Below are 24,307 nucleotides of genomic sequence, written 5' to 3' on the forward strand. Positions count from 1 at the left end.
GTCCTCCAATTCATTTGGAATGGTAAGCGGCCGAGAGTTAAAAGCTCCACCCTGACCCTCCCAAAGCTTTATGGTGGTTTTGGTCTCCCCGACTTCCGGCTCTATTATAAAGCAGCCCAACTCCGGGTGATGTTGGAGCATATGTGGGACGATATGGGAACATATTGGACATATGTTCAGGACATTCACACCCACCCGAAAAAAGTTAGAGACCTTTTGTGGGCCCCTCCTAAGGCTCTCCCTTCTCAGCTCACAACACACCCCACCCTGGCAGCCTTGTGGGCAGTATGTAAGCCTAATAAAGCTAATAAACAACTGTCTTCATGGCCTTCCCCTTTGTCCTCGCTCTGGGGCCCCCCATTGATCTGGGCTCTAGGGGTTTCCGAGACACTCAGGCCTGCTCAGACATGGATCTGGAGAGGGTCTCTCAGCTCTCACGAGAAGAGGGCTTCATAGAGTATGACAACCTGATCGAGGCACTGACAGATAGACCACCCACGGTCTTTGAATATTTACGTTTGAAGGGGATTTTGACCCACCCTCGCTGGGCTGACCAGCTTAGACGCTCCCTCACTCCTTTTGAAACTATACTGGCTAAAAGTACAACTCGAAAGGGTTCTTTATCTAAGTTTTATAGTGTTTTGATAACAGCAGACCTAGAAGGTAGACAACCCTTCAAAGAAATATGGGAGGAAAGGCTGGGCACGCCATTGGATGATCACACTTGGAGGGCGGTCTTTAAAAGTATCTTTACGGGCTCTCTGTATACCGCTGCCATGGCACATAGCTTTAAAATCCTCCATTCGTGGCACCGTCCCCCGGCCCTGCTCTCCAAGATGTTTAGAGAAGTGTCCCCCTTTTGCCCTAGGGGCTGTCACCAACGAGGAACCTGGTTTCACATGTGGTGGGGTTGTCCGGTCATACAGGTTTACTGGTCGGAACTACTCAGCTGGATTAAAGATATCGAGGGGTTTGGCCCTTCCCTACACCCGTTGGAAATTCTACTGGGCACTCCTATGCCGGAGACAGAATCAAATGTTTATCCCAAGGTCCCAAGGCCCTTCCCAAGCGCCAGCCTCCTCCATGCTACGAGCGGGGAGGCTGGCGCTAGCCCAACAACGGAATGGCTCTGTAAACTTAGGTCGATTTTTGTATACGAAAAACTTACTGCAATAACAAACGATACCATGACTGATTTTCTACAGGAATGGACTGCAGTTCTTCTCCATGATGATTGTATTTCTATGCGGTTGTATAATGAATACTGAGCTGCTCACACCCCCCAAGGACCCGAGATGTTTCCTGTTCAACTGGCTTTTGGTCGGACCCCACTGTCTCAAGTGGTACCTCTAACAATCATGTGGTATGCAAGTGTTCTCCCCTAAGTTTCAATAAGTTTGCAACACCTCAAAACTTGGCATGTTGATCTATTGGGGGGGTGGGGTGGGAGGAGGGAAATGGGGAAGGGAGTTATTGTAAAAAAAGAGAAAATATCATTGACGATCTGGTTCATTTTGATTGTTTTGCTGGTTGGGTCGGCTGTCCCGCCCATCCCTATATGTATTTTGTCAATAAAAACAAATTAAAAAAAACAAAAAACCTAGCCCACTGGTGAATAATGTAATCATAGAAGACTCAAGCATTACGAAACCTGAATAATTTGTAAGACTAAATGTCAGGCAACATAATTTGTCTTACGTTATTTTAATATAAGAGGCCTCAGAATTAGTCACTAATTTAAGGGGCAGCATCTTTCATGAACAAAAGTAAATTTTTGGTATTTATTTATATTTACTGAAGAATTCGTTTTAATATTGGCAGCCTGAGGCCAGTATTTACACATTTATGTATTACATAGAGTGGTCCTGATGGCAGAATCTTGTAGAGGTGGATCAGGCAGTGTGATTGGATAGGAGGGTGGAAGCAATTTGGGGGCTCCGTCCATTGGTAGCAGGTAGAGTTTGAGCCACGCTTTGACGTGTTCATCTGAAGAGATGGGTGAGAGCTGTCGGAGGGGACATAGCAAGACTACTGGTGGATTTACAGCTGAATAGCAGGAATTTAAGGAGAGAGGAGTTTTGCATGAAGAGCCGTGCAGTATGGTGATGGTAGGTAGAGGGGTGGGGGGATAAAGGAAGGTCGAAAATTGTGCATGTTGCAAAGTTGAGGACTTTATTGAGGGGAGCATAAGAGTAGAAGAGCCCTTATAATGAATAAATGTTCGCTTTGCATCCTAACAGCTAGTGATATAATTGACAGATATATTTTGGGATGACTAGGGTAGATGTGCCTCAAAATATCATAATCTATATATAACCAGTGGTTGTGATGTTGCAAATTGCTAACGCACTAAACAAACGTTATATATATGTTTAGGGTTTATCTTATAGTGCGTGGCAACTGTAAATTTGAGTGTGTATTGAAAGAATAGTTTATACTGTTTCTCAAATAATAAGTGCACCTCATTGATCAAATACACAAAACTCTGGCTCATGAGAGCCCCGAGAGGCATTGGCCCTCATTCTGAGTTTGGAGGTAAGTAACGCTCCTTACCGGCATGGTGTAAATAGTCTATCCGGGCAGTCACCAGTCCGCTAATAGAGGACTATTACGACTTCACGGGCACAAGCTTTACGCCATGCCAGTAAGGTCATTAGCGCCATGCCGTTAAAGGCACCTAAAATGCCCTTAGCTGCATCAAGCATAGCGCAGATAACAACACCGACAAGATACAATGCAGCATTAGCGGTGACTGCAAATACCGGTGACCGCTAATAACAGTCACCACTATTAACGGTCACCGCCATTATCGGTCACCGCTAATAAGCGAAACCGGAAGTAGAGTCATCGCACAGGAACGGGAAAGAGCACGGCGGCCATCTTTAAAAACACAATCCATTGCCATCCTCACCACACAGGACCCCTCGGACCCTGCTGTTTTTTGGAAAAGATTCACCTATAAAAACACTATGCCCAAGGCCCTGAAGAAGGGAGCTGCCCGCCAGCGGAAAGAATGGTTCAATGAGCATGAGCTGCAGATGCTGGTAGACACACTGCAGGAGCATGCTGCCATAGTTTTCTCAAATAACATGAAGAGAGAGGCAGTACTGAAGAAGAAGGAGATCTGGGCACTTGTTGCTCAGAGTGTTAGTGCTGTGGGGAACACACCACGCACGATCAAAGACTGTCGCAAGCGCTGGGGCGACCTGCGATTTAGGGTACGAAACATCCTCTCAGTGAACCGCAGCCAGGCCATGGGAACAGAAGGGGGTGCCAGTTCCCCAATCAAGCTCACTCCATGGGAGGACATCTGTGCCAGCATGATAGGGATAGAGGGGATCGAAGGTGTTGGCGAGATGGAGTGTGGCGCCACAACATCGGGCGATGGAGGTGAGTGTACAAAGTAAACATTGCAATGCAAAATCTGATGAAAGTCAACCAATATGTCAGTTCAAAGAGTCAAGCCATGGTCCCACACTCACACACACTCCCAGCAAAGTAGGCGGACACATTACAGACACATGCGGATGCCTGCTGCAAGACAATATTGTACATGACACATACCACACAAAGATGTAAACGCCATGAGTCACACAGCGTGCAGGGCCAAAATACTATGCATGTCAGATAGCACTGCTCTTGGGCAACATGAGTGACGCCGACGTATGCCTGGATAAACCACCCATGTATCAAAGAACGTGATCATCCAAACACAAATGCCTATTACCCCCAATTGTGTGGATGAGCAATTGTCCTAATGTATGTATGATGCCTATCAAAACATCACTCATGCCGTCCCTCTCTTCCACCCCCACAGGCACTGACCATGACAGCGATGGGCAGGACACAACCCCTGCACAGTCCACAACCCGGAAGAGGTCCCGAGATGACAGCAACAGCCCTTTGCCCTTTGACCTCGAGGAGACGGCACATAGAGGGCGAAGGACCACCACCACCCATTGGCCATCCTGATGATTCATGCGAGGCACCACAATCCGAGGAGTCGAGTTTGGCAGAGAAGGAGGCAGCCACGGCACCACTGGCTGTGGAGGACACACAGGACGACATATGGGTGCCCATGGAGGACGATGTTTCGGAAGTGGTCTGTACCCTGACTCCACCGGGATCCCCCCAAGTATCGTCCCTCGATACAGAGCACACCACCACCCTGGAGCAGTCTGATCAGGAACAGACGGAGGGACACTTCAGTCCACTTTTCACGACTAGGGAGGCTGAGAAGGCTGGGCAGGACAGCCAAGGGCCGACTATCTCCACAGGCGCACCCGCAGGGCCGCAGCGGTCTGACCTGCTTACTGCGTTGTGCGGGATTTTGTCGAGGACAACAGACTGGCCAGACAGGAGTGGTGTCAGGACTTAGCCTCTCTAGGCAGGTCCATCACAGATAACACTGCCTCGATGGCCAAATCATTTGCTGACAACACCAGCCGCCTCTGCGAGAGGTCTTGGATCTCCGGCAGGTCTTAGGCCACATAGCGGATGCCATGGAGGCAGGGCATCCCGCTACACAATCACAGCACGCAGCCACACCATCTTCCTCCAGTTCTACACAGACAAGCCCACTCCGCAGGTTGGCACGTACCCTGCGCCGGCAAGACATGCCTCCCCCTGGACCAGGGAGTGCCAATTGATCGTCAGGGCAGCCTCATGTAGGCATTGGAGACTCGATGGGACATGTGTGGGGGAGTTGTGGGGGGAGGGGGAGTGGGGTGAGGGTGTGTGGGGGGGTTGTGGGGGGAGGGGGATGAGGGTGTGTGGGGGAGTTGTGGGGGGAGGGGGTAAGGGTGTGTGGGGGAGTTGTGCGTTTTTGGTGAGGGTGGTGGAGGGTTTTTGCACTTACGTTTACATTGTTATATTTAATACACCCATTGTGTGAAAAACAAGACCTGAGTGGACATTCATCATTGCGCATGTGTATTTAATTCATTTACAGTGCATAGTGTAAATGTACCCCTACACCCAGTGCCCTCTGTCCAACCATCATGTCACCCTCTGCTGCCATGTGTGTCAGAAATATTGTGTAATCACTGACTGGCGCACAGCATGTCCCTCATGTGCATCGGCACCGCGATGATGTGCAGCCACATCTTCTTCTTCCCCTTCATCATCACCAGGTGGTAGCAGTTCAATGTCAGGGGGTAGGGGCACGTTCCGGCGGATGCACATTTTGTGCAGCATGACACATGCCATGATGATCTTGGCCACCTTCTCCTGCCTGTAGAGGAGTGCCCCACCCGATCGGCTGAGGCAGCAAAATAGTGCCTTCAACAGGCCAATGGTCTGCTCGATGACCACACAGGTACAGGTATGGGAACGATTGTAGTCCTCCTCGTGCCTGTTCTGTGGGTTTCCGACAGGGGTGAGGAGCCACGGCTTCAAGGGATAGCCACTATAACCTGCATGAGAGGCAATTAAAGGTAAATGTTAGGCGAATCATGATGGACAGCTGTACTAGTCACACATGCCTGCAGGTTATCGTTGCCCACACGCACATGTCCCTGGATGTATTGACGCCATTTTCAGTCCCTCAATGTGTCCCGTGCCATGGACTAATGGTGTGGGTTGCATCTTCAAGATGATACATGGTGTGCACTGACGTCTTGTTGCACATGCATCGTGTACGCATAGAGCTGTGTTAGTGTCAAATTAGTGAGGTGTTGTGTTCTGTGAGATTTAGGGAGCGTTGGCAGTAGTCTGTGCAATATTGGGCAATCAGCACTGATCATTCCCATGGTGACATGCAGCACTCCTGTGGGTGTGCCGGCCCTGTGACAGACAGTGGATTCCCTAGTAGGTTCAGTTCAATGCACTCCCAGGGGTGCTTGTCCTGTGTGATGATTTGCTGGAGACAGCAACATAGTGCATATGCACTGCATGTTGCTGGATGGCGTTACATAGGGTGAGGTCCACTGATGAGTGGTGCACATGTTGTGGGATGTGGGATGGTTTCCTGTTAGTCATCTAGTGACAGGTGTCAACCTTACTTCATTCCTATATGATTTGGGTGTCATATACCGTTTGTGATGCTTTGGGGCACAGTGTTCGGTGATGTGCACATCGTGCAGTCACATCTACATTGGCAGCATGGTGGTGTGTGCATCTCTCCCCCCATTTCAATGCCATGTGCCAGTCCTGCAACTTACCAAGCAGCCTGGCACGTCGTCCAGCATGTCCATACATGAAGCTTGGTAGCGTGGAGTTCCGCAGTACTTTATGATGCCGCTAATAGCGGTCGGTCTGGTCAGAATAGCCCATAGCGGTAAACGATGTCGGTATTCCTTTACCGGCATTGTTGTTCCCTTAGCACCAACCTCGGAATGACCCCCATTGTCTGGAAAGGGAAAATCAGGGATGGATCCTCAGCTGAGGCCTGGGTGGAAGACCTGCCAAGCAAACTTGGAAAGCATGTCATTTGAAGGTGTGGATAACATGGACAAGTATGACGGCGGTCACATTTTTTAAAATAAATAAATAATATAATATAATAATAATAATAACATGGGTTCACATATAGCGCAACACGCTGGATCCCACCCACTTCTAACCACTGTATAAACAATGCTACTATTATCCAATTCAATGGTACTGAATTAATCGACGTCAGAAGGATGAAGTGCTGAGTTGCCAGAATGCAAACTTGAGAAGTGCGGGGTGGACCTATGCGTGAGGCAAGCACTTAACTTGCGATTCTTCTTATCACTATGGTGACTAATTAGAGAGTTTGTGTCTTTATCTTACACATTTCCACCTCCAGTCGTATATTTCCTCCACTCAGCTTCTTCCCAGGTCTTCCTTTCTAGCTCTCGTCCCTCCCTCTATCTTACCTTTTCCACTTGGGATTAAGATGTGTTCCCTAATTGTTTTTGTTTACTTTTTCTGCAGAACCCTCACGTCTTAAAATATCAGACTGCAATTTGAATGTGAGAAACATTTTGCGGTTTAAAAACTTTTGCAATCTACAGAGCATTGAGTTGTGTCTCTAGTCTTCAAACTGTTACTAGTTGGTTTATCATAAATATTTTTGAACTTGTTAAATTGTCTTCAATCAAGCAAAAAAGGTTGCTTTACGAAACAAAGTTTCAATGTGCTGGGGAGTATAAATGTATCAATGTATTGCCATAGATACAAGCAGTGTGATGCGCTACTGCAAAGCCATGATTTAAGCCGCCTTTGGCATGTATCTGGGTTATGAACTTTCCTACATACTTGGTATTCCTAGTTATGCATTTGCTCCATTGTTTGTGCAACACCAATGTTTCCAAATGCGGCATTAACACTTGCATATTGGCAAGTGCCCATTGTGTGAGGTTGCGTTACTCAGAACACTTGACAACAAGCCTGTCTAGCATTTACGTGCCTACATTTTGAATTGTCCTGCATGCTGACCCTACCTCCTGTCATTCCAGATCCAACGAGCATGGGAACGCCTATGAAAATGCAGTGGAACCAGAGGCGGTGGTCGTCACCACACCCATGTGACAACGCACCAATCGCACATGGGGATGACAGTGCAATCTCTGACAAAATCAAGCACCAGTGTTTAGCAGCAATGTGCCCACCTGGTGTTCATTACAGCGACAATGTTTCTATGTTCTTATATATATTTGTGTTGAGATGTTAATGGCTAAGTCAATCTTCAGAGATGTTGGTCAACATGAAGGTACTTTGCCAGAGTGAGGTCTACTGCTTTCTTATGAAAATCAGGCTCTTGCGGAAAGTTGATTTTATTTTTTATCCATTTCTGAAATAAAGTTTGTAGAAATGTTTTGAACTCTGGTGTTTTCTTATCTGTACCTTCAGGATAATGGCTTGGAGTGCTACTTCATTTTTCCTTTCGTAGAAAGCACTCCACTGAGACTGCACTCATGCAGGTCTCCAACTTTCTCCCTAATGGTCAGCTCTCCAAACTCTGTAGATTCATCCTACATTCATCCTTTTGGACGTTTCTGCAGCTTCTGACACTTTCAACCAATTCTCTCCTCCTCATTCTCCAGGACCTTGGGCTCTGCAAATCAGCTCTTGCCTGGATTGCCTCCTACATGCAAGCTCAATCCTTTAACATCTCTTGAAACTCGCACAGCCTTTTCCCTGTCGGTGTCCCCTCAAGGATCAATTCTTCGACTTCTGCTCTTCACCCTCTATATATCTGGCCTGGGACGACTCCTCATTCTTTGGCTTTCACTATCACCTTTTTACTAATGACACTCAAATAATGTTCTCCACTGACTCATTTTGAACTCTTCAATAATGGAAGTCATTGTTCTCCCAGCTTTCAATGCAATCCCTCCCCTCTCTCAACATTTTCCCCCCTGACCTTCTTGCTCCCTCACCCAAGGATCTCAATCTTGGGGACCCTTTTGATAGTGGTCTATGACCGCAACAATTCACCACTGCCTCTACTGCTCGTATTAACCTCCTCAACATTTGGAAAATGTGTCCTTTTCTTACTTATCACTATATAAAAACTCTAATCTCCACTCTTGTGCTGAGAACACCTGACTACTGCTCAAGCATAAACCTTGGCCTTCATCTCTACTACCTCCTCCCTTTTGACAAAGTCCTCAACATTTCTACCAGCACTCTCTGCAGACTGCCCAGATCGTTTCCCACTTGTAAGTACAGATTGCATGCTGGTTGGCTGTCCATGCACTGCAGCTCTCGTTTCAAATTCCTTTGTCTAGTCTCCAAAGCTATTAACATTCTTGCTCCTCAGTGCCTGTCTGATTGGATCTCATGTAAAGGTGCAGAGGGAGGAGACTCACATTCAGGTAGCATGATGATTGCAATAGACTTTTATCAGTCAAGAAAATAAAAAGAAACCTAACTTTCCCTAACTCTAAGAGGGGTTTCCCTGCCTAAACTTAAATACTAGCGGTTTGGTCAGAAGGTCCATGTAAATCACCATCATGTGTCAAAAAGCCTACTTCTGTCCCTTACACTTAAACCAAACAAAAGATAAAGTAGACTTTCTTGGTCCAGAAGAATTACTTCCTTCTTCTGGACTGGCGATAAAAGTTCACTTCCCAGTGTTGGTTTCTTCTTGGGGGAAAGGTTCCCTTGGCCAGGTCAAAAATGCCCTCCAACACAAAAGACAAAGTTCCAACACTTTTCTTTGGCAAACACACTGCTTATCTATTAACACTTTGTATCAGAATGTCTTATCAGCTCTGGTTACCAGGAGAATGACTCGATTCTCACGGTATCTGAATTTTACACTTCAACACAATGAGGCAGAATGACTCCCTTCCCCTTGCCTTGGCTACCAGGAAAATACCTCCCTTCTTCTGGTATCTTGGCGTCAGGATTTAACAATGCCAGTGGGAATGCCTGCCTTCCTCATGCCTTTCTTCCACTTGCTTTACCACAATTCACAACCCCAGGAGCATTGACTCCTTACCCCTGACTTCTCTTATACTTGGTATCCCAGTCTACAACTCCAGGGGGAATTACTACCTTCTCCTGGCTCCTCTCATACCTGGTTTCACAGTGCACAACACCAGGAAGAATGACTCCCTTCCCCTGGCCTTTCTAATATTTGATTTCATGGTTCACGACACCAGGGGGAATGACTCTTATACTTTAATTTTGGCAGACCTGGTTCGCTCTACTGCCAGGTACTGCCTCAAACAAGATGACTTTGGATGGATCTTATTTTGGGGGTATGGGTGGCAGGCTCTAAGTTCTCTATGGCTCACTTCAGGCAGACCTGGTTCACTCTCCTGCCAGGTACTACCCAGAAGATTTCTCTAGCTCTTCTTTTGCGGGTGAGTTTCACAGACACATGTGTGTGCTGTTTTACCAGGGTTTACCTCCTCACACCTGCTCAGTGTGTTTGGAGTCCTCAATGAATCCCTCATGCCTTCACCAACCATCCCGGGAAGCCTGGTACCTTTTGGGTTCTTTCTGGCTTTCTCCTGTAGATCTAGGCTTCTCTGGGCTTCAGCTTCAGTCTTCCTCAGTTTCTCTTGTTCCCTGGTGGGCTACAGGGTGTTCTGCAGCTTGTAGTTTCTCTCCACATGTGCATCTTCACTTGCATGCACCGCCTAGGCTCCTCACATGCCTGAACCATTGGATTGGCATTTTTCAATGTGGTCCTGCCGTACACCTTCCAGGCTCGCGATTCCTTCAGGGAAAGCTCGACACACAAGTAAGTCCTTCCTTCCTCTTCATTCTGAATGCGCACTGACGACTAGAATGCCCATTCAAGTTCTCATCATGGCTCTTCACTATTCTGCACCTCCTCCTCATCTCAGTTCTTGTCAAGGGAGTCATCCTTAGGTAGTCCCTACTCTTCCTTGTCTCAGTGGATCTTATGTCACTGGCACTACACAGGTAAATGGGGTGGTTGGGTGTGTTCTTGAGGCGTACCACATATGTAGGTTGAGGAGGAGTAATTGGGAATGGGTCATACCCTGTTCTCCTTAGATGTATTTCCCTGTTTACAGAGGGGGAGTCTCTCCCCATGAGAACCTCCTGCTTTGTACCACCCGGACTATTGGGTAGTGGCCTCAACTCTCTCGCCTCATGGGCAGGGGCTCCCCCTCTGGGAGAAGTGACGACGTCTCGGTATTCGTTTACTCACCATCTGATTCACTGTGATCCACTCTGCACTAAACCTCAATTGTCCCATATCCTCTGTTTGCCTCCTCTTGCTTCCGCTTTTTCTCCCTGCTTAACCATCTCCACAAGACCCCACTGCCATTAACAATCAAAGCCAGCTTCTATTTAAAGCTCAGCTTAAACTTCACTTACTTGCCAGCGAGGGAACTCTTGCTGCCCTCTCCACCATCCACCATCCTCCCTACCTGACTACACCAATCCCTCCAGTTATTTTGTATATTTAATTAGTGCTTCTTACTAGTTTGAAGATCTTTCACCCTTAGGTTAATGTTACCTTTGTAAAACATCTGTTTTCTTATATACAGTGTGTTTGTTAGCTTTGTTTTGCCCCTTGAATATGTCCAAATTGTATCTACCTCCTTAAACGCGCTCACTACTTGTTCTCATCTTTATGCTATCGTACAGGCACCCTTCATGGGAATGCTTCCGCCATCTGTAAATATGTTACTGTCAGTCATTTCTGATAGAAAATGACATCCCTGTTATTCAAATAATATAAATACAAATACAAATCGAACTCTCATCCCTAACATACATTAATTAGTGCCCTGCTGATATGTTGTGTCCCTAACAACCATCAACCACTTCATACTCTATAATTTTATTTTATTAATAATGTGTTACAGTTTATTTTAAACTTTACACATTAAAAAAAAAAAAAAACATTAAAAAAAAAACTAAAGATAGAATTTAAACATAACTAAGCTAATACAAAAACTAAAAACTAGCCTAAAAACAATATCATAATACATATATTGCTTATTGATAGAAAAAACAGTTAAGCACAACGCCGGCATGTTATACTTATTATTCTAAACATTAATCGTTAATAAAATTGCTCCTACAAAAATATAAAGTTGGTCCTACGAAAATATAAAGACTCTATAATACTCTGCTCACAAATTATAGCAAGTATCTACAAACATTGATACATGCTAATCATCTCCTTGACCTTCAGACCACACAATGGCCAACATGCCATGTGCCTTGTCCAGGATTAGGTTTGCGACAGCCAGATTTATGTATCCTGATGATATTCAGCATCTATGAACTTCATCACCCCTAGATCTCACACCTTTCAATACACACATCACCACATTATTCTGGAAATGTAGATACTTAAACCACAACAGAGCATGGCTTCCTTTGTTCCCCACTATCGATCTACTCCCATACAGACCCAAATTGCCAAGAGACCATATAATTGACACAACCCACATTATATAAGACCCAATAACATATAACATATTCTGAGTAGTGTTTCCAAAACACCACCATACCCATAACTATATTAAGGTATGCTTAATTAAGCAGTGAAAAGGCATAGGAAGACCATATGACCTTTGGATTTTCTTCCAGAATGCCATGCCACCTTCCTCTCAATTTCCCTGTCCAATTTCCTTTCCTCACCTCTACTCAACATGTCCCTTTTCATCTTCCCCAATACCACCTCATATATCCATTGTATTATTTCCCAAGTCACCATCTGCGCCACAGACCAATATATTGTTCTTTGGATCTAATTATTGCAATACTATTGTTCCTGATCAACCACACAGGAAAAATGATTGGTCTGTAGCGTAGATGGCGACTTGGGAAATTATACAATGTGCTTTTGTGTAAGACTTTGGTACTGAGTCACTCCTACTGAAGCTGCTACTTGCCCACTATTGCGTGAGAAATTGAACAACTGACTCTAAAAATGGAAGAATTGGACTTACCCAATTAGGTGTGGTAGGTAGCTCAACCAGGTTTCAGCCCTGATTCTATGTGATCACCTTGCATATCCACATTAGGTCTTTTGCCCGTGAACTATTGATTGCGGGCAAAAAAGACTAAATACCAGTGCTCTCAAGCTGGCCAACCTGCCAAGCCATGCCCATTGACACACATGAGTGTGTGCAGCGACTGACAGGTGTGGCCCTGCCAAAAGTGGAAGTCACATTCATTGAGTGTGTGTGCGTTTGTGTGTGTGGGTGTGTGTGGGGGGTTGATGGTTTGGTTTGGGATAGATTGGGGATCCTGGCCGTAATGTTTTTGGTGGAGAAGGGAACGGGCGGATGAGCAAAAAAGGGATTCAGGGGATGAAACCCTTCCGATTTCAAAATGTGTGGGATGGACGCCCAAGAGGATTCAGGGGGTGAAACTACCCTGTTCCTTTTACTGTCCGTTGAAGGCTGCACAAAATTGGTGTAAAAAAGGGGAATTTATTTCGGTGTGGCCTTCAACAGTCGGAATAATGACATTGAACGTATTTATCCACTATTAACCCCCACAATAGTATGATTCCCTTGCATTTTTTCAGTATCCACTGCACCTTGTTCTCTATCACTACTTAATGGTTAAATGTCTATCCAAACCATCCAAGCACCCCTTCTGAAAAGGGAATTGCTGTCTTCGTCCAGAGAATGCTACATTCTGTGGGATAAGAGTGATACTGAGATCCCCTGAAGAGAGAGGAGGCAAAAGAGACAGTAGGGAAAGGAGATTTAGTGAGGGGTAGAAGAGACTGAGTGGAGAGAGTAGAGGGTCTTTCATGTCCCGAAAAGTGTCAAAGTTTCTGGTAAGTGTAAAGAATCGACAGTATAGTCTCATGGAGAGTGACAACTTCAGTCCCAGGAGCGGTAGAGTGAGAAGGGACAAGATGGAAACAATCTGAGTGGTCAGATGTCAGGGTGGGTGGTGCTGTAGGACAGCCGTGCTACAGTGTTACTCATTTTGCTGCTGTATGTGATTAGTGGGGATACATGTACCAACCAGGTCATGAACAAATGGATTTGGTTAATCAGTTTGACACACCCCCTGGGCTCTAAATAAAGTAATATTGACAATGGATGTGACATTATCCAGGTCCATTAATCAAATAATCTTTTCAGTGATCGTACCAGCTTCACTGTCATAAACATAAGTGTCTATGCAGAAGCTCTCATCTCAGTCAATTGACCATTAATGAATTGAAGATGAAGGATCAAAAACCCAGTTCTATACGTAAATGTATGCTGCAATGGGTGTCACGTGAATCCCGTTCCAGTAATACATTTCTGTGCGTGGTGAGTACAACACACACCACCTAACCAGAAACAATTTGATGGCAGTGGGTCTCACTCATCACAAATGAATCACAGAGTCAGGTCTCGTGCATCTCTTCAAGCCACAACCATTTATGGCCATCAAACAGTTTGATGTGTGCGGCATGTGAGACTCATCCACCCAGGTCAATTTCTTTACAACCTGAGTCATAGATCTCACCTGAGCCATGTATCTCATTAAGATAAATACAAATGTGCTAGGGCTTAAATGGAAGGGTACCCCTGGCTTCGCAGGAGAGCTAGTGGCAGCTGCTGATAAATTGGGTTCCCTGGGTGATACCCAGGAAGGCAATGGGGATTCCCGCACCGGCATGAGTGCATCCATGGCAAAGGACGTTGTAAGAGGATACAATTCAACACTACAGCTAAGTCAATGCCTAGTCTGGGATACTGAATGGAAACCCTTATTGATATATCTTTATGTGCAGTTCATAAGTTCTGGATGACTACCCATATATAACACCCCTCTCTTAGAATCCCTCTGACCCCACTGAGCCAAGAAGTAGTTCTGTTTTGCAAGTTTAAAAGGTTTATTTGAGAAATAACAAGAAGAGAAATAAGTGGGCACCACTTGACAATAGATCAGCGAGTATCAATTTTCAAAAAATCGTAAACCAAATGGTCGATTAGTTCAAATATTTCTTATCCTATTTTTCAAAAAGGAGCTGGCTGTGATGAATTCGGAGACACCCAAATCCAAAATACATGTGCAGCAGAAGAAGACCAAGTGAGATACGAGGTCACACAGCCGCTCTCACAGGAACCCAATCCGGGTTTATAAGTAGACGAAAATAATTTCAAGTTCAATTAGTTAGTAAAAATTATATATTGTTGATTGAAGAAAGACAACGTTCAGGTTCAGTTGTGTTTCCACATCATTTTATCAAAGAAAGGAATCTCTTATGCGAGAGGTCACTAATACACTCTTAGTGAGGAAGAAATTGCCACATCAAGTTTTTCAATCAGACCAAAAAATTGCCAATGCATTTCGGAATAACATTTCCTTCATCAGGGCAGGTCTATAAATCATGTATACCAAATCATCAAATAAAGTTAACCATCATCATGTGACAAAACACATTAACACATGTTAGTGTCATATATATATATGAGAATGTAAAGAACATACCATTTGGTTGAAGTAACAGTAGTAGATGGTAAGATGAGGAAGCAAATTCGAGAAAAAGTAAATAGAAAATGATGAGACGCTATACGATATGAGTTAAGGACAGTGAGATAAAGAACGAAAAGAAAATGTTTTACCTGAAGTAGCAAAATGTGTGTGCTGTGTGTGGCGTTGTCAGCTATTTAGAATTCAAAACTGCCTGATGTAAAATCAGCGCAGAAGAACATCCTTCAGCAGTATGTCTGTAATCAGAAAGCATATGTGTTGGTAAACGGGTGAAATCCGTGTATCGGAAACAAAATGTAAACGTTAAGACAAGCTTACCGTGCTGGACACGGGGAACTGTGGTGCTCCCGTTGCCTGCTCGTGAAACACTGCGGCTGTAGCATCGAGGCGTCGCTAGGGCAACGCTTCCTTTAAAAGACACGTGACCGCAAGACAGCCCAAATTGGCGCCCGGTCGAAAATGTGAGGCTGCATTCAAACCCATGGGTTTGTTCAGGACAAATATTAATATTTGTCTGGCCTCATGGCTATTAATGAAGAATTGTGGAGTGTTAAAAATGGAAAACCAAAATTGAAATGATAGAAATAAAAGAAATACTATGCTAAAGTCATAAATGTAAATGTCAGTCTGGCCATGCCAAGGGCTGAAGACCCCTGGTGAGTGGTGTGCAGTAAAAACATTAATGACATATAAAGGGCAACTCTTGAGTTCACAAATAAGCATATATATACTGCGTTATCGGTGGGGAAGTCCAAGGGGGACCCCTTTGGTCCAAACATGATACAGTGACATTTGTCGTACATAGAAGAAAACCTGATCACATGGTTATATATTGTAACGCTTTCAATTTACATATCTAGACCCCTGCTACGGTTGGTGTCGTCAAAGGCAGCATCTTGGGTCCCAGACAATTTGTCCAGGAAATGCAGCAGGGTAACTTATAGGTCCACATTCTTAGGGCACAAAGAACATATCAACCAAAACAGATAAAATTACGGATCATAAGAAGCAGTGGTAATTGATTTCTTCATTAATTCCATTTGGGGCCAGACTACCAAGTTTGTCGATCCAAAACGTCTCTCTGCGGTTCAACCGCTGGTTCAAGTCCTCGTGTGGATTGATCCTCGCGATTGTTTCCAAATGGACACAATTCGTGATTTTGGAAGCAATCGCGAGGATCAATCCACACGAGGACTTGAACCAGCGGTTGAACCGCAGAGAGACTTTTTGGATCGACAAACTTGGTAGTCTGGCCCCAAATGGAATTAATGAAGAAATCAATTACCACTGCTTCTTATGATCCGTAATTTTATCTGTTTTGATTGATATGTTCTTTGTACCCTAAGAATGTGGACCTATAAGTTACCCTGCTGCATTTCCTGGATAAATTGTCTGGGACCCAAGGTGCCCCCTTTGACGACACCAACCGTAGCAGGGGTCTAGATATGTAAATTGAAAGCGTTACAATATATAACCATGTTATCAGGTTTTCTTCTATGTACGACAAATGTCACTGTATCATGTTTGGACCAAAAGGGGTCCCCCTTGGACTTCCCCACCGATAACACAGTATATATATGCTTATGTGTGAAATCAAGAGTTGCCCTTTATATGTCACTAATGTTGTTACTGCACACCACTCACCAGGGGTCTTCAGCCCTTGGCACGGCCAGACTGACATTTACATTTATGACTTTAGCATAGAATTTCTTTTATTTCTATCATTTCAATTTTGGTTTTCCATTTTTAACACTCCACAATTCTTCATTAATAGCCATTAGGCCAGACAAATATTAATATTTGTCCTGAACAAACCCATGGGTTTGAATGCAGCCTCACATTTTCGACCGCGCGCCAATTTGGGCTGTCTTACGGTCACGTGTCTTTTAAAGGAAGCGTTGCCCTAGCGATGCCTTGATGCTACAGCCGCAGTGTTTCACGAGCAAGCAACAGGATCACCACAGTTCCCCGTGTCCAGCACGGTAAGCTTGTCTTAACGCTTACATTATGTTTCCGATACACGGATTTCACCCGTTTACCAACACATATGCTTTCTGATTGCAGACATACTGCTGAAGGATGTTCTTCTGCGCTGATTTTACATCAGGCAGTTTTGAATTCTAAATAGCTGACAACGCCACACACAGCACACGCATTTTGCTACTTCAGGTAAAACATTTTCTTTTCTTTCTTTATCTCACTGTCCTTAACTCATATCGTATAGCGTCTCATCATTTTCTATTTTCTTTTTCTGAAATTTGCTTCCTCATCTTTACCATCTACTACTGTTACTTCAACCAAATGGTATGTTCTTTACATTCTCATATATATATATGACACTAACATGTGTTAATGTGTTTTGTCACATGATGATGGTTAACTTTATTTGATGATTTGGTATACATTATTTAAAGACCTGCCCTGATGAAGGAAATGTTATTCCGAAATGCATTGGCAATTTTTTGGTCTGATTGAAAACCTTGATGTGGCAATTTCTTCCTCACTAAGAGTGTATTAGTGACTTCTCGCATAAGAGATTCCTTTCTTTGATAAAATGATGTGGAAACACAACTGAACCTGAACGTTGTCATTCTTCAATCAACAATATATCATTTTTACTAACTAATTGAACTTGAAATTATTTTCGCCTACTTATAAACCCGGATTGGGTTCCTGTGAGAGCGGCTGTGTGACCTCGTAACTCACTTGGTCTTAGTTGAGAAATAAAACAAAATATAGATACCACGCTTTTATAATAAATTAATAATCGATACCGCCTTTATAAATATAATGTTAATCAACAATGGGTAATCTGACACTAGCACACTTCTTTATAATCAATGAGGAGTTAGTATAGGATGGATAAAGTAGCAAAAATACTTTCATGATTTCAAGGGAAAAGCAATGAGGAATAAAATGCAGTACAGAAATACTTGATATGATTTTAGCAAAAGATAAGATAATCAATTTTTCTCTGGCAATTCACCCCCTCCCCTATGTTATGTAAGAAATGGAAGGAGATGGAAAGAGGAGCACACAGTTCTCAGGAATGCAATCAAAGACAATACGAAATTCAATTCCCACCCCAGCAGCAAACACAGGCCCAAGTGCTTTGAATGTGGTGGCAGTGAAGTGATAAATATGCTGAAAATATGCTGAAAATGCTTTTAATTCCCTTTAGGAGATTCAGGGTGAGTGAGAGATACTTGGGATGAGCTCAGGCTCACATTAGCAATGATTCCGGGATGGTGATTAAGAGGCAAACACATTTTTAGCAGAGGAAAGCAAAAAGCTGCTATCTTTTTACAGGTAAAGAAATCAGGCCAAATCGCAAATAGCGGCAAAATTCACGAGTGCGTGAATCGTGATTACGGCAAAAGTTGTGCAGCTTTAAAAATGACAGATGATACGATTTCTAGGAGGCAGTTCTACTTAGGTTAAAATAGTTTGGATTAGATTATTTTAACTAAGAGATTGGTTCTGCACAGTTCTACTAGGTACTCACAATATAAATTTGAAATAGGCCTTGCCACGGATCTGGTCAGGTTTTGGACTGGACTCCGGTTCTGGTCTCGGCACTTCACAGTGATCTGGGTCAGCTCTCTGGTTCTGCTCACAGCGGTCTGGGTCACTCTGGATCTCTGGTCTGGTCTCTGGCAATTGTTCTTGGCAAAAGAATTCAAACAGCTCGCCCGGCTGTGGAATAGTTGCAAATGATTTTAAGGTTGCTGAGGCCTGCTGAGATGAGTTCTCAGTTTGTGGGTTTAGGCCCTTGCTTTAAGTTCTGAAGTAAAGTTCTGGTCTTTGGAGATTGATGGATTTGAAGTCTGGATCTCTGGATGTGAAGTCGTCGGTCAGCATGCTCCGCAGCAAATGGAATTGAATCCCTCTACCTGTCCCAGCAGTCTCTTTTTATGTGTTTTGGGAAGTGGGTGTGTGCGTTGGTCATAACTAAACCTGCCCCTCTCACTTGTCATTGGCCCAATTCTCCCCTCTCCCATGATTGGGGGAAGGAAATGGATTGTCAGCATGATGAAGTCTGTTTATGGGTCAGAGGATCCTCCCCTGGTCAGTTTGCCCACAAATCTATATTTGATTCAAATACATCCTTCCCAGATATACAATTTGTTGAAATTACATGTGCACATTATATATTCCTTATGGTCCATGCTTGTCCGCCTCTGATCTTCCTGGGAGCTTGCATTCAAAAATGACAACATTTTGCGCTTTTTAACTGGTTTTGCAATATCGGACATTTTCCCAAAATTACACACATGTGCGCAAGGAGTATGGACATTAATTGATGAAGTGTCAGATTTTTAACATGCAGACATTTGGAGTGAGACCCTATTTTCCGCTAGCAACCCCCCAGAATACACCACAGGGTCCTAACGCCTCTCAAAATGTTCACAGAAAAATCACAAAAATAATGATATTACTTATATAATTCTGACAAGTCCGCACTATGAGTTATCTATCTTTTTAAAATTATGCCCTGGTCAAAAAGGGGTATGGCTTCCCACATCACAGGGTGGAATAACTGGTTTATCCACTTCCCCCAAGCTCAGCTGCTAGCAGAGGCACTGCCCCTCCCAGTTTCCCCTAAGAGGAAGCCACTTTACGGCCCCCCAATATAACATTTGCCTGAGTCCAGGACAGGCCTTTGTTCAACTCCCTGTAGTCCCCAGCTGCTCCACCCCTAATCTAATCAGACAGGTGACAACTCCTTTTGGCAAGGGGACTGGCTGAGCAGCTTTCAACTCCTGTCGGGGGTAGTTGTCAGGCAGAATCCAGTTTCATTAAGCCAGGTTTCAGCTAAATGTCACTTTTTGTTCCCAGTTTTCTACATTCAAATCAAACTGACAATTTTTACATATACATTAAATAATTACTTCCTTCAAGTCATTTCAGAATATAGTTTTACATTGTATCCACCTCTTAGCAAGTCTTTCCTTGGTCTGGTTTTGTTTCATTTGTTCAGTTTTACACAAAAGTCTGGTGGTTTTAAAACGCCGGCTTTCTGGTAGTGGTGAGTACTGGTAATGCAACCATTTTTGGGATTAAGAAAATGAATTCCCCACAGTTCTGAGTTGCTTTTTTGGCAATCAGCATTGCCATTCCCAATGGTTTCAGGCTACTGTGTGTGTAGCCCACTGGTGGTTTTAGGCAGTGCCCTTCTGTGCTCACAACATAGGCAAGAATGGGTGGCAGCCTATTCTTCATGTTTTCCCTGTGCACTCTCTGGGGAGTTCTGGCCATCATGATGTTTTCCATGCCACTACTGCACAGTTTTATTGTAGGGCTTGGATGCATGGGTAAAAACATCCCACAAGCCGGCAGTCTGCTTTCTCTGCCTATCACACGTCATGGAAATAGCGGTTGGGTTATGCGTTACTCTCAATGGTGTTTATCCGGTGGTATATGGAGTTATACATGCAGAAAAAACAAAATGCAGGATTTAGCTTTTTCGTTTCGTCCTATGTCTGCACAATCCCAGTCATTGTGCGCTGTTTTGACCCCAATAGGAGCTGAAACTATTAAGGAATATCTGAACTCTATGGACCAAATGCAGTGCCCTAATGCACGTTATTCAATTATTTTCTAATGAAGAGGCAGAGATATCTGATCCAAAAAAAAGTGTTGCCCTGAGTAAATGAATGATCTAAGAAGTGTTAACAGCAAACATTGCTGCACATGACCCTACAGCACACCACACCTTAGTAAAGATTGTGTTACGGAAAGATCGATTTCATTGTCAGGGAAGACCTAACTTCTGCTAGTAGTGAGCACCTGGTGTTGTAGATTCTTGTTATTATGTCCACTGATACAGAACCAGAAGGACCTATGCACTTTCCATGAACAGCTGAATGAAGCACAAGGCCCAGCACTGCCAGTCTAGGCATTAACTGAGCCGCTAAGCGGACACCAAACAGGTTGCTAACATTATGGAAAGTGATTCCTCCATCCCTGGCACCCCTGATCTGATGGACCTGGTAACTGAAGGTAGAGTGATGATGAACGAAATGTGATTTAAAGGCTCTCAGAATGTTGGGTGAGTTTGAATGAAGATCTCATGATGAATGCTGTGTGCATTAAAGGTTCAGATATTTTTGGGTGAGTGTTTAAATGATTTTTCTATGTGATTGTCAGTCGTGGCTGAGCTGTGTGTCAAGCTGAGCGGTGGCCCCTCGGTGTTTCCTTTTCCTATATGTCTCTTAAATACTTACATATAAACTAAGTTAAATAAAGCCTGCAACCTGTGACCTTTGAACATACAATACTAGGTAGTCAACAGTATTTGTATTTTTTTTAGATCAGGAAAGAGTACTCCTCCCAGAAACACTTCACAATCTCATCCTGCACACCAGAACTTTCCCTAAGCAGGTAAAATGGGAAGAGTGCTGACGAACGAGCAATTCATTAACTGTTCTGCTAAATATATACCAGCCCGCAAACCATTTACTCCTGTTATTGCTCGGGCCTGAAAGGGTAGTCATGCTTTTTTTTTAAACTGTACCAAGTCATTGGCTCTAAGGAAACTCCCAATGCTTGGATTGGGAGTTGATGCCCAGCAGATGCCAGCCACTGCAAGTTCAGTGAACCAGCCTAGCTCTCTCACCATGACCCACTGACCCACACAATCCAGAACATGGTGAGCAGAGAACCACAGCAATGCCTAAGACATCAGGCGGCCAATGTGGATCTGGCTTGGGTTCATATTTGGCTATTCATGTTGTGTTAGGTCAATTTCTGTTCAGTGACCCCCCCCCCCCCGAGTGCTTATTAAATGTAACATATTTATTTTGACGCTTACAGTACAATGTGTCATTTTTAGTTTTTTTATTTTGTTATAGCTGCAACAACCAGCCTTTCAAAAGAAAAACGTCAGATAAAAAAAATGAAAAATACATTCAAATTACATTCATAAATAACGAAGTTAATAAATAACAGAGTTAGAACATCACTTAATTCTCGTTTAGAATGCTTACAGGGCATTATTTCCAAGAACCATTCTCGTTGTTATTATTATAATTTAGAATGCCCAAGTGTATTTTACCACAGCGTAAAGGGTACGCATAAGATGGGGCGACCCCAATGATCACCCCTGGTGGTTTCTCACATACCCATTGCCTTAGAATTATGGCCTGGGCACATTCTGTCCCACTCCAGACATTAAGGGAGGAAGGATAGCTCAGGGGCAAGGCGTTTGTCTTGGAAGCAACAGAACACAGCGCAACCCAGGTATGAATCCCGCCCCAGTGCTTAGAAACCACTTGCTGGTGTTAAGTGTGTTATAAATGAACAGTAAAATAAATAAAATAACGGTTTGCCCTCTGTCAAAGTATGACCCCTCCTCTCACAATTATCTAACTAATTTGCTTTCTAAGTTTAATTCTCTTCCCCAGTGAATTGATTTATGTGTTGGAAAGACACGGGTCATTGCTATAATATCATCAGGGGTGGACCGGAACCAAAAGAGGCCCTGCAAATAATGTTCGAAGTGGCCCCATATTACACATTTTCAGCAAGCACACCACTTTTCCTATGGGGACGTTTTGAAATACCACACAAAAGAGGCCCAGGATGCAGAGGCCCACCGGGACATCTCCAGAGTTCCCTATAGGCCAGTCCACCCCTGCACTTGAAATCCCTTCAACATTGGCTTAAGAATGGATCTTGTAACCATAGAGAGACCTCATTGATAGTCCATTCTAGGATCTTGACAAAGCTATTAGACCCCCTACATAATTTAAATATAAATGAATACCATTATAAATAAACACCAATAAATACCAAAGTCTTTCAGTGGAGTGATGTAGCTTTGTTGCAAGAAATTATTAATAAGTAACTGGAAGAAAGAATTAAAATTTAAAGTGCAATCGTGGCTTCCGGTTTTCTTGCATAACTTTAATATCGGCAATAATCTATCAAATCTGCACCCTGGCGTTCAAGATGTTTTGGACTATGATTCACATGATCCATTGTCATTGATCATGCTGGCTAGGGTTGATGGGTATTGAAGTCCAAAACATCTGGAGAGCCAAAGGTTGCAGAGCCCAATTTATCAGAAAAGAACAAGGCCAGGTTTTTAGAAATGCAGTAGACTTTTTAGACTTATAATGTCTGTTCATCATGCTTGGAGTGTAAAACCTTATATCCATCGGAATTGCATTAATACTTTTGTATTTCTTAAAACCTTAAAAATTAGATATTTGTAATTAAAACTTGCACTCCTTGAATTATTTAAACTGTCTTTTAGCAATGAACTAGACTTGTATTTGGTATACAGCTGCACGCAGAGTTTACGTTATCTTAAGCACACATATACTGTATGTTTGGTCTGCATGTACATTTGTAGCAGTCTCATGCCAATTATTAATACCCCGCAAGGGTCACCCAGAATGAAACAAACATTCTGATCGGCCCTCGCTGGGGCATTACCCGACTGGGAATCCCTTGGGCGGGATTCCACTACTTTGGACCCGGCGGGATGGGTGGGGGCAGCGTGGCAGCCCCTCAGCCAATGAGGATACTCAAAACGGGGCCATCCCCACTCCGAGACTCCACACGGCTGGAGGCTGCCATCCTCCTACGCTGGATATTCAGGTAAGTTATTTTCTTTTCTACCCCCCTTGCCTGCAAACAATCCCTCCCTGCCCGCCCAACCCCACTTACCTTCTTATTCCTCCTTTTTTGGGAGCGAAAGCGCTGGGAACACTTCTGTTCCCAGCTCGTCTGCTCCCGATGGCCGCCATGGAAAGGGAATACGGACTCCGCCTTCCCTTCTCTGGTGGCCATTTTCTTTGACTTTTTTTTCTTTTCCGAAACAGAATAAATGATATTAGTAACCCGGTCTTGCGAGCCGGGTACTAATAGCAAAAAGTCCCTCGCCGCGGGAGGATTACTGAGTTAGGTAATGTCCCGAGGCCTTCGTTAAGGCACTCACAGGCATTACCTGACTCGGTAATGCCCCCACGGCTCGTGGCTTATTACTTAAATATAACTTGTTAGGTTAGATCCAGAGGTGTGTCCATGAAGCTCCAATGAAGTAAATTAGGCCGCCGCAGGCCTGTGATCTGGACCAGTGTGCCATAGAATGAGCGCAGAAGGTGCAGTGCTCCGGTCATTGGCCTAGTGGACGTATGTGAAGCCCTATACCAGTGAAAATGACTGAGGCCTGCTTTCCCAAGCACATGCAGAGACAAAGATTGTGCAAGTAAGATAGGGCTTACCGCACATATGGTGCTGACTATTGTGGCAAGCGAGCTGAGGGTCTATACAATCGAAGGGTTTGTCACGAGTAACTTCTGGCACGGCTGTGGCAGGAGAACCAGATGGTACGTAATGCAGTGTTAGCAGGCTGTGGGGTCATTGCTGTGGTGCTGAATTGGACACTCACTGCATGATGAAGCCAAATAAATGTATGTGTGGCATTGACATCCCTTAC

The 24,307-nt window shown here is 44.1% G+C and overlaps 1 protein-coding gene across 1 annotated transcript in view; it reads left to right on the forward strand.

Moving 5' to 3' along the window:
* The window catches only part of PDZK1IP1 (PDZK1 interacting protein 1), a 175,268-nt gene extending 167,479 nt beyond the window's left edge, over nt 1-7,789 (forward strand). The window contains exon 4 of the mRNA XM_069635393.1: nt 7,425-7,789. Within this exon, the coding sequence (XP_069491494.1) occupies nt 7,425-7,497 (73 nt within the window). The 3' untranslated portion in view covers nt 7,498-7,789. The remainder of the gene's footprint in view (nt 1-7,424) is intronic.
* The last annotated feature ends 16,518 nt before the right edge of the window (nt 7,790-24,307 follow it).

This window comes from Ambystoma mexicanum, chromosome 1q, assembly GCF_040938575.1.
Source record: "Ambystoma mexicanum isolate Mex_15411 chromosome 1q, UKY_AmexF1_1, whole genome shotgun sequence".
Classification (NCBI taxonomy): domain Eukaryota; kingdom Metazoa; phylum Chordata; class Amphibia; order Caudata; family Ambystomatidae; genus Ambystoma; species Ambystoma mexicanum.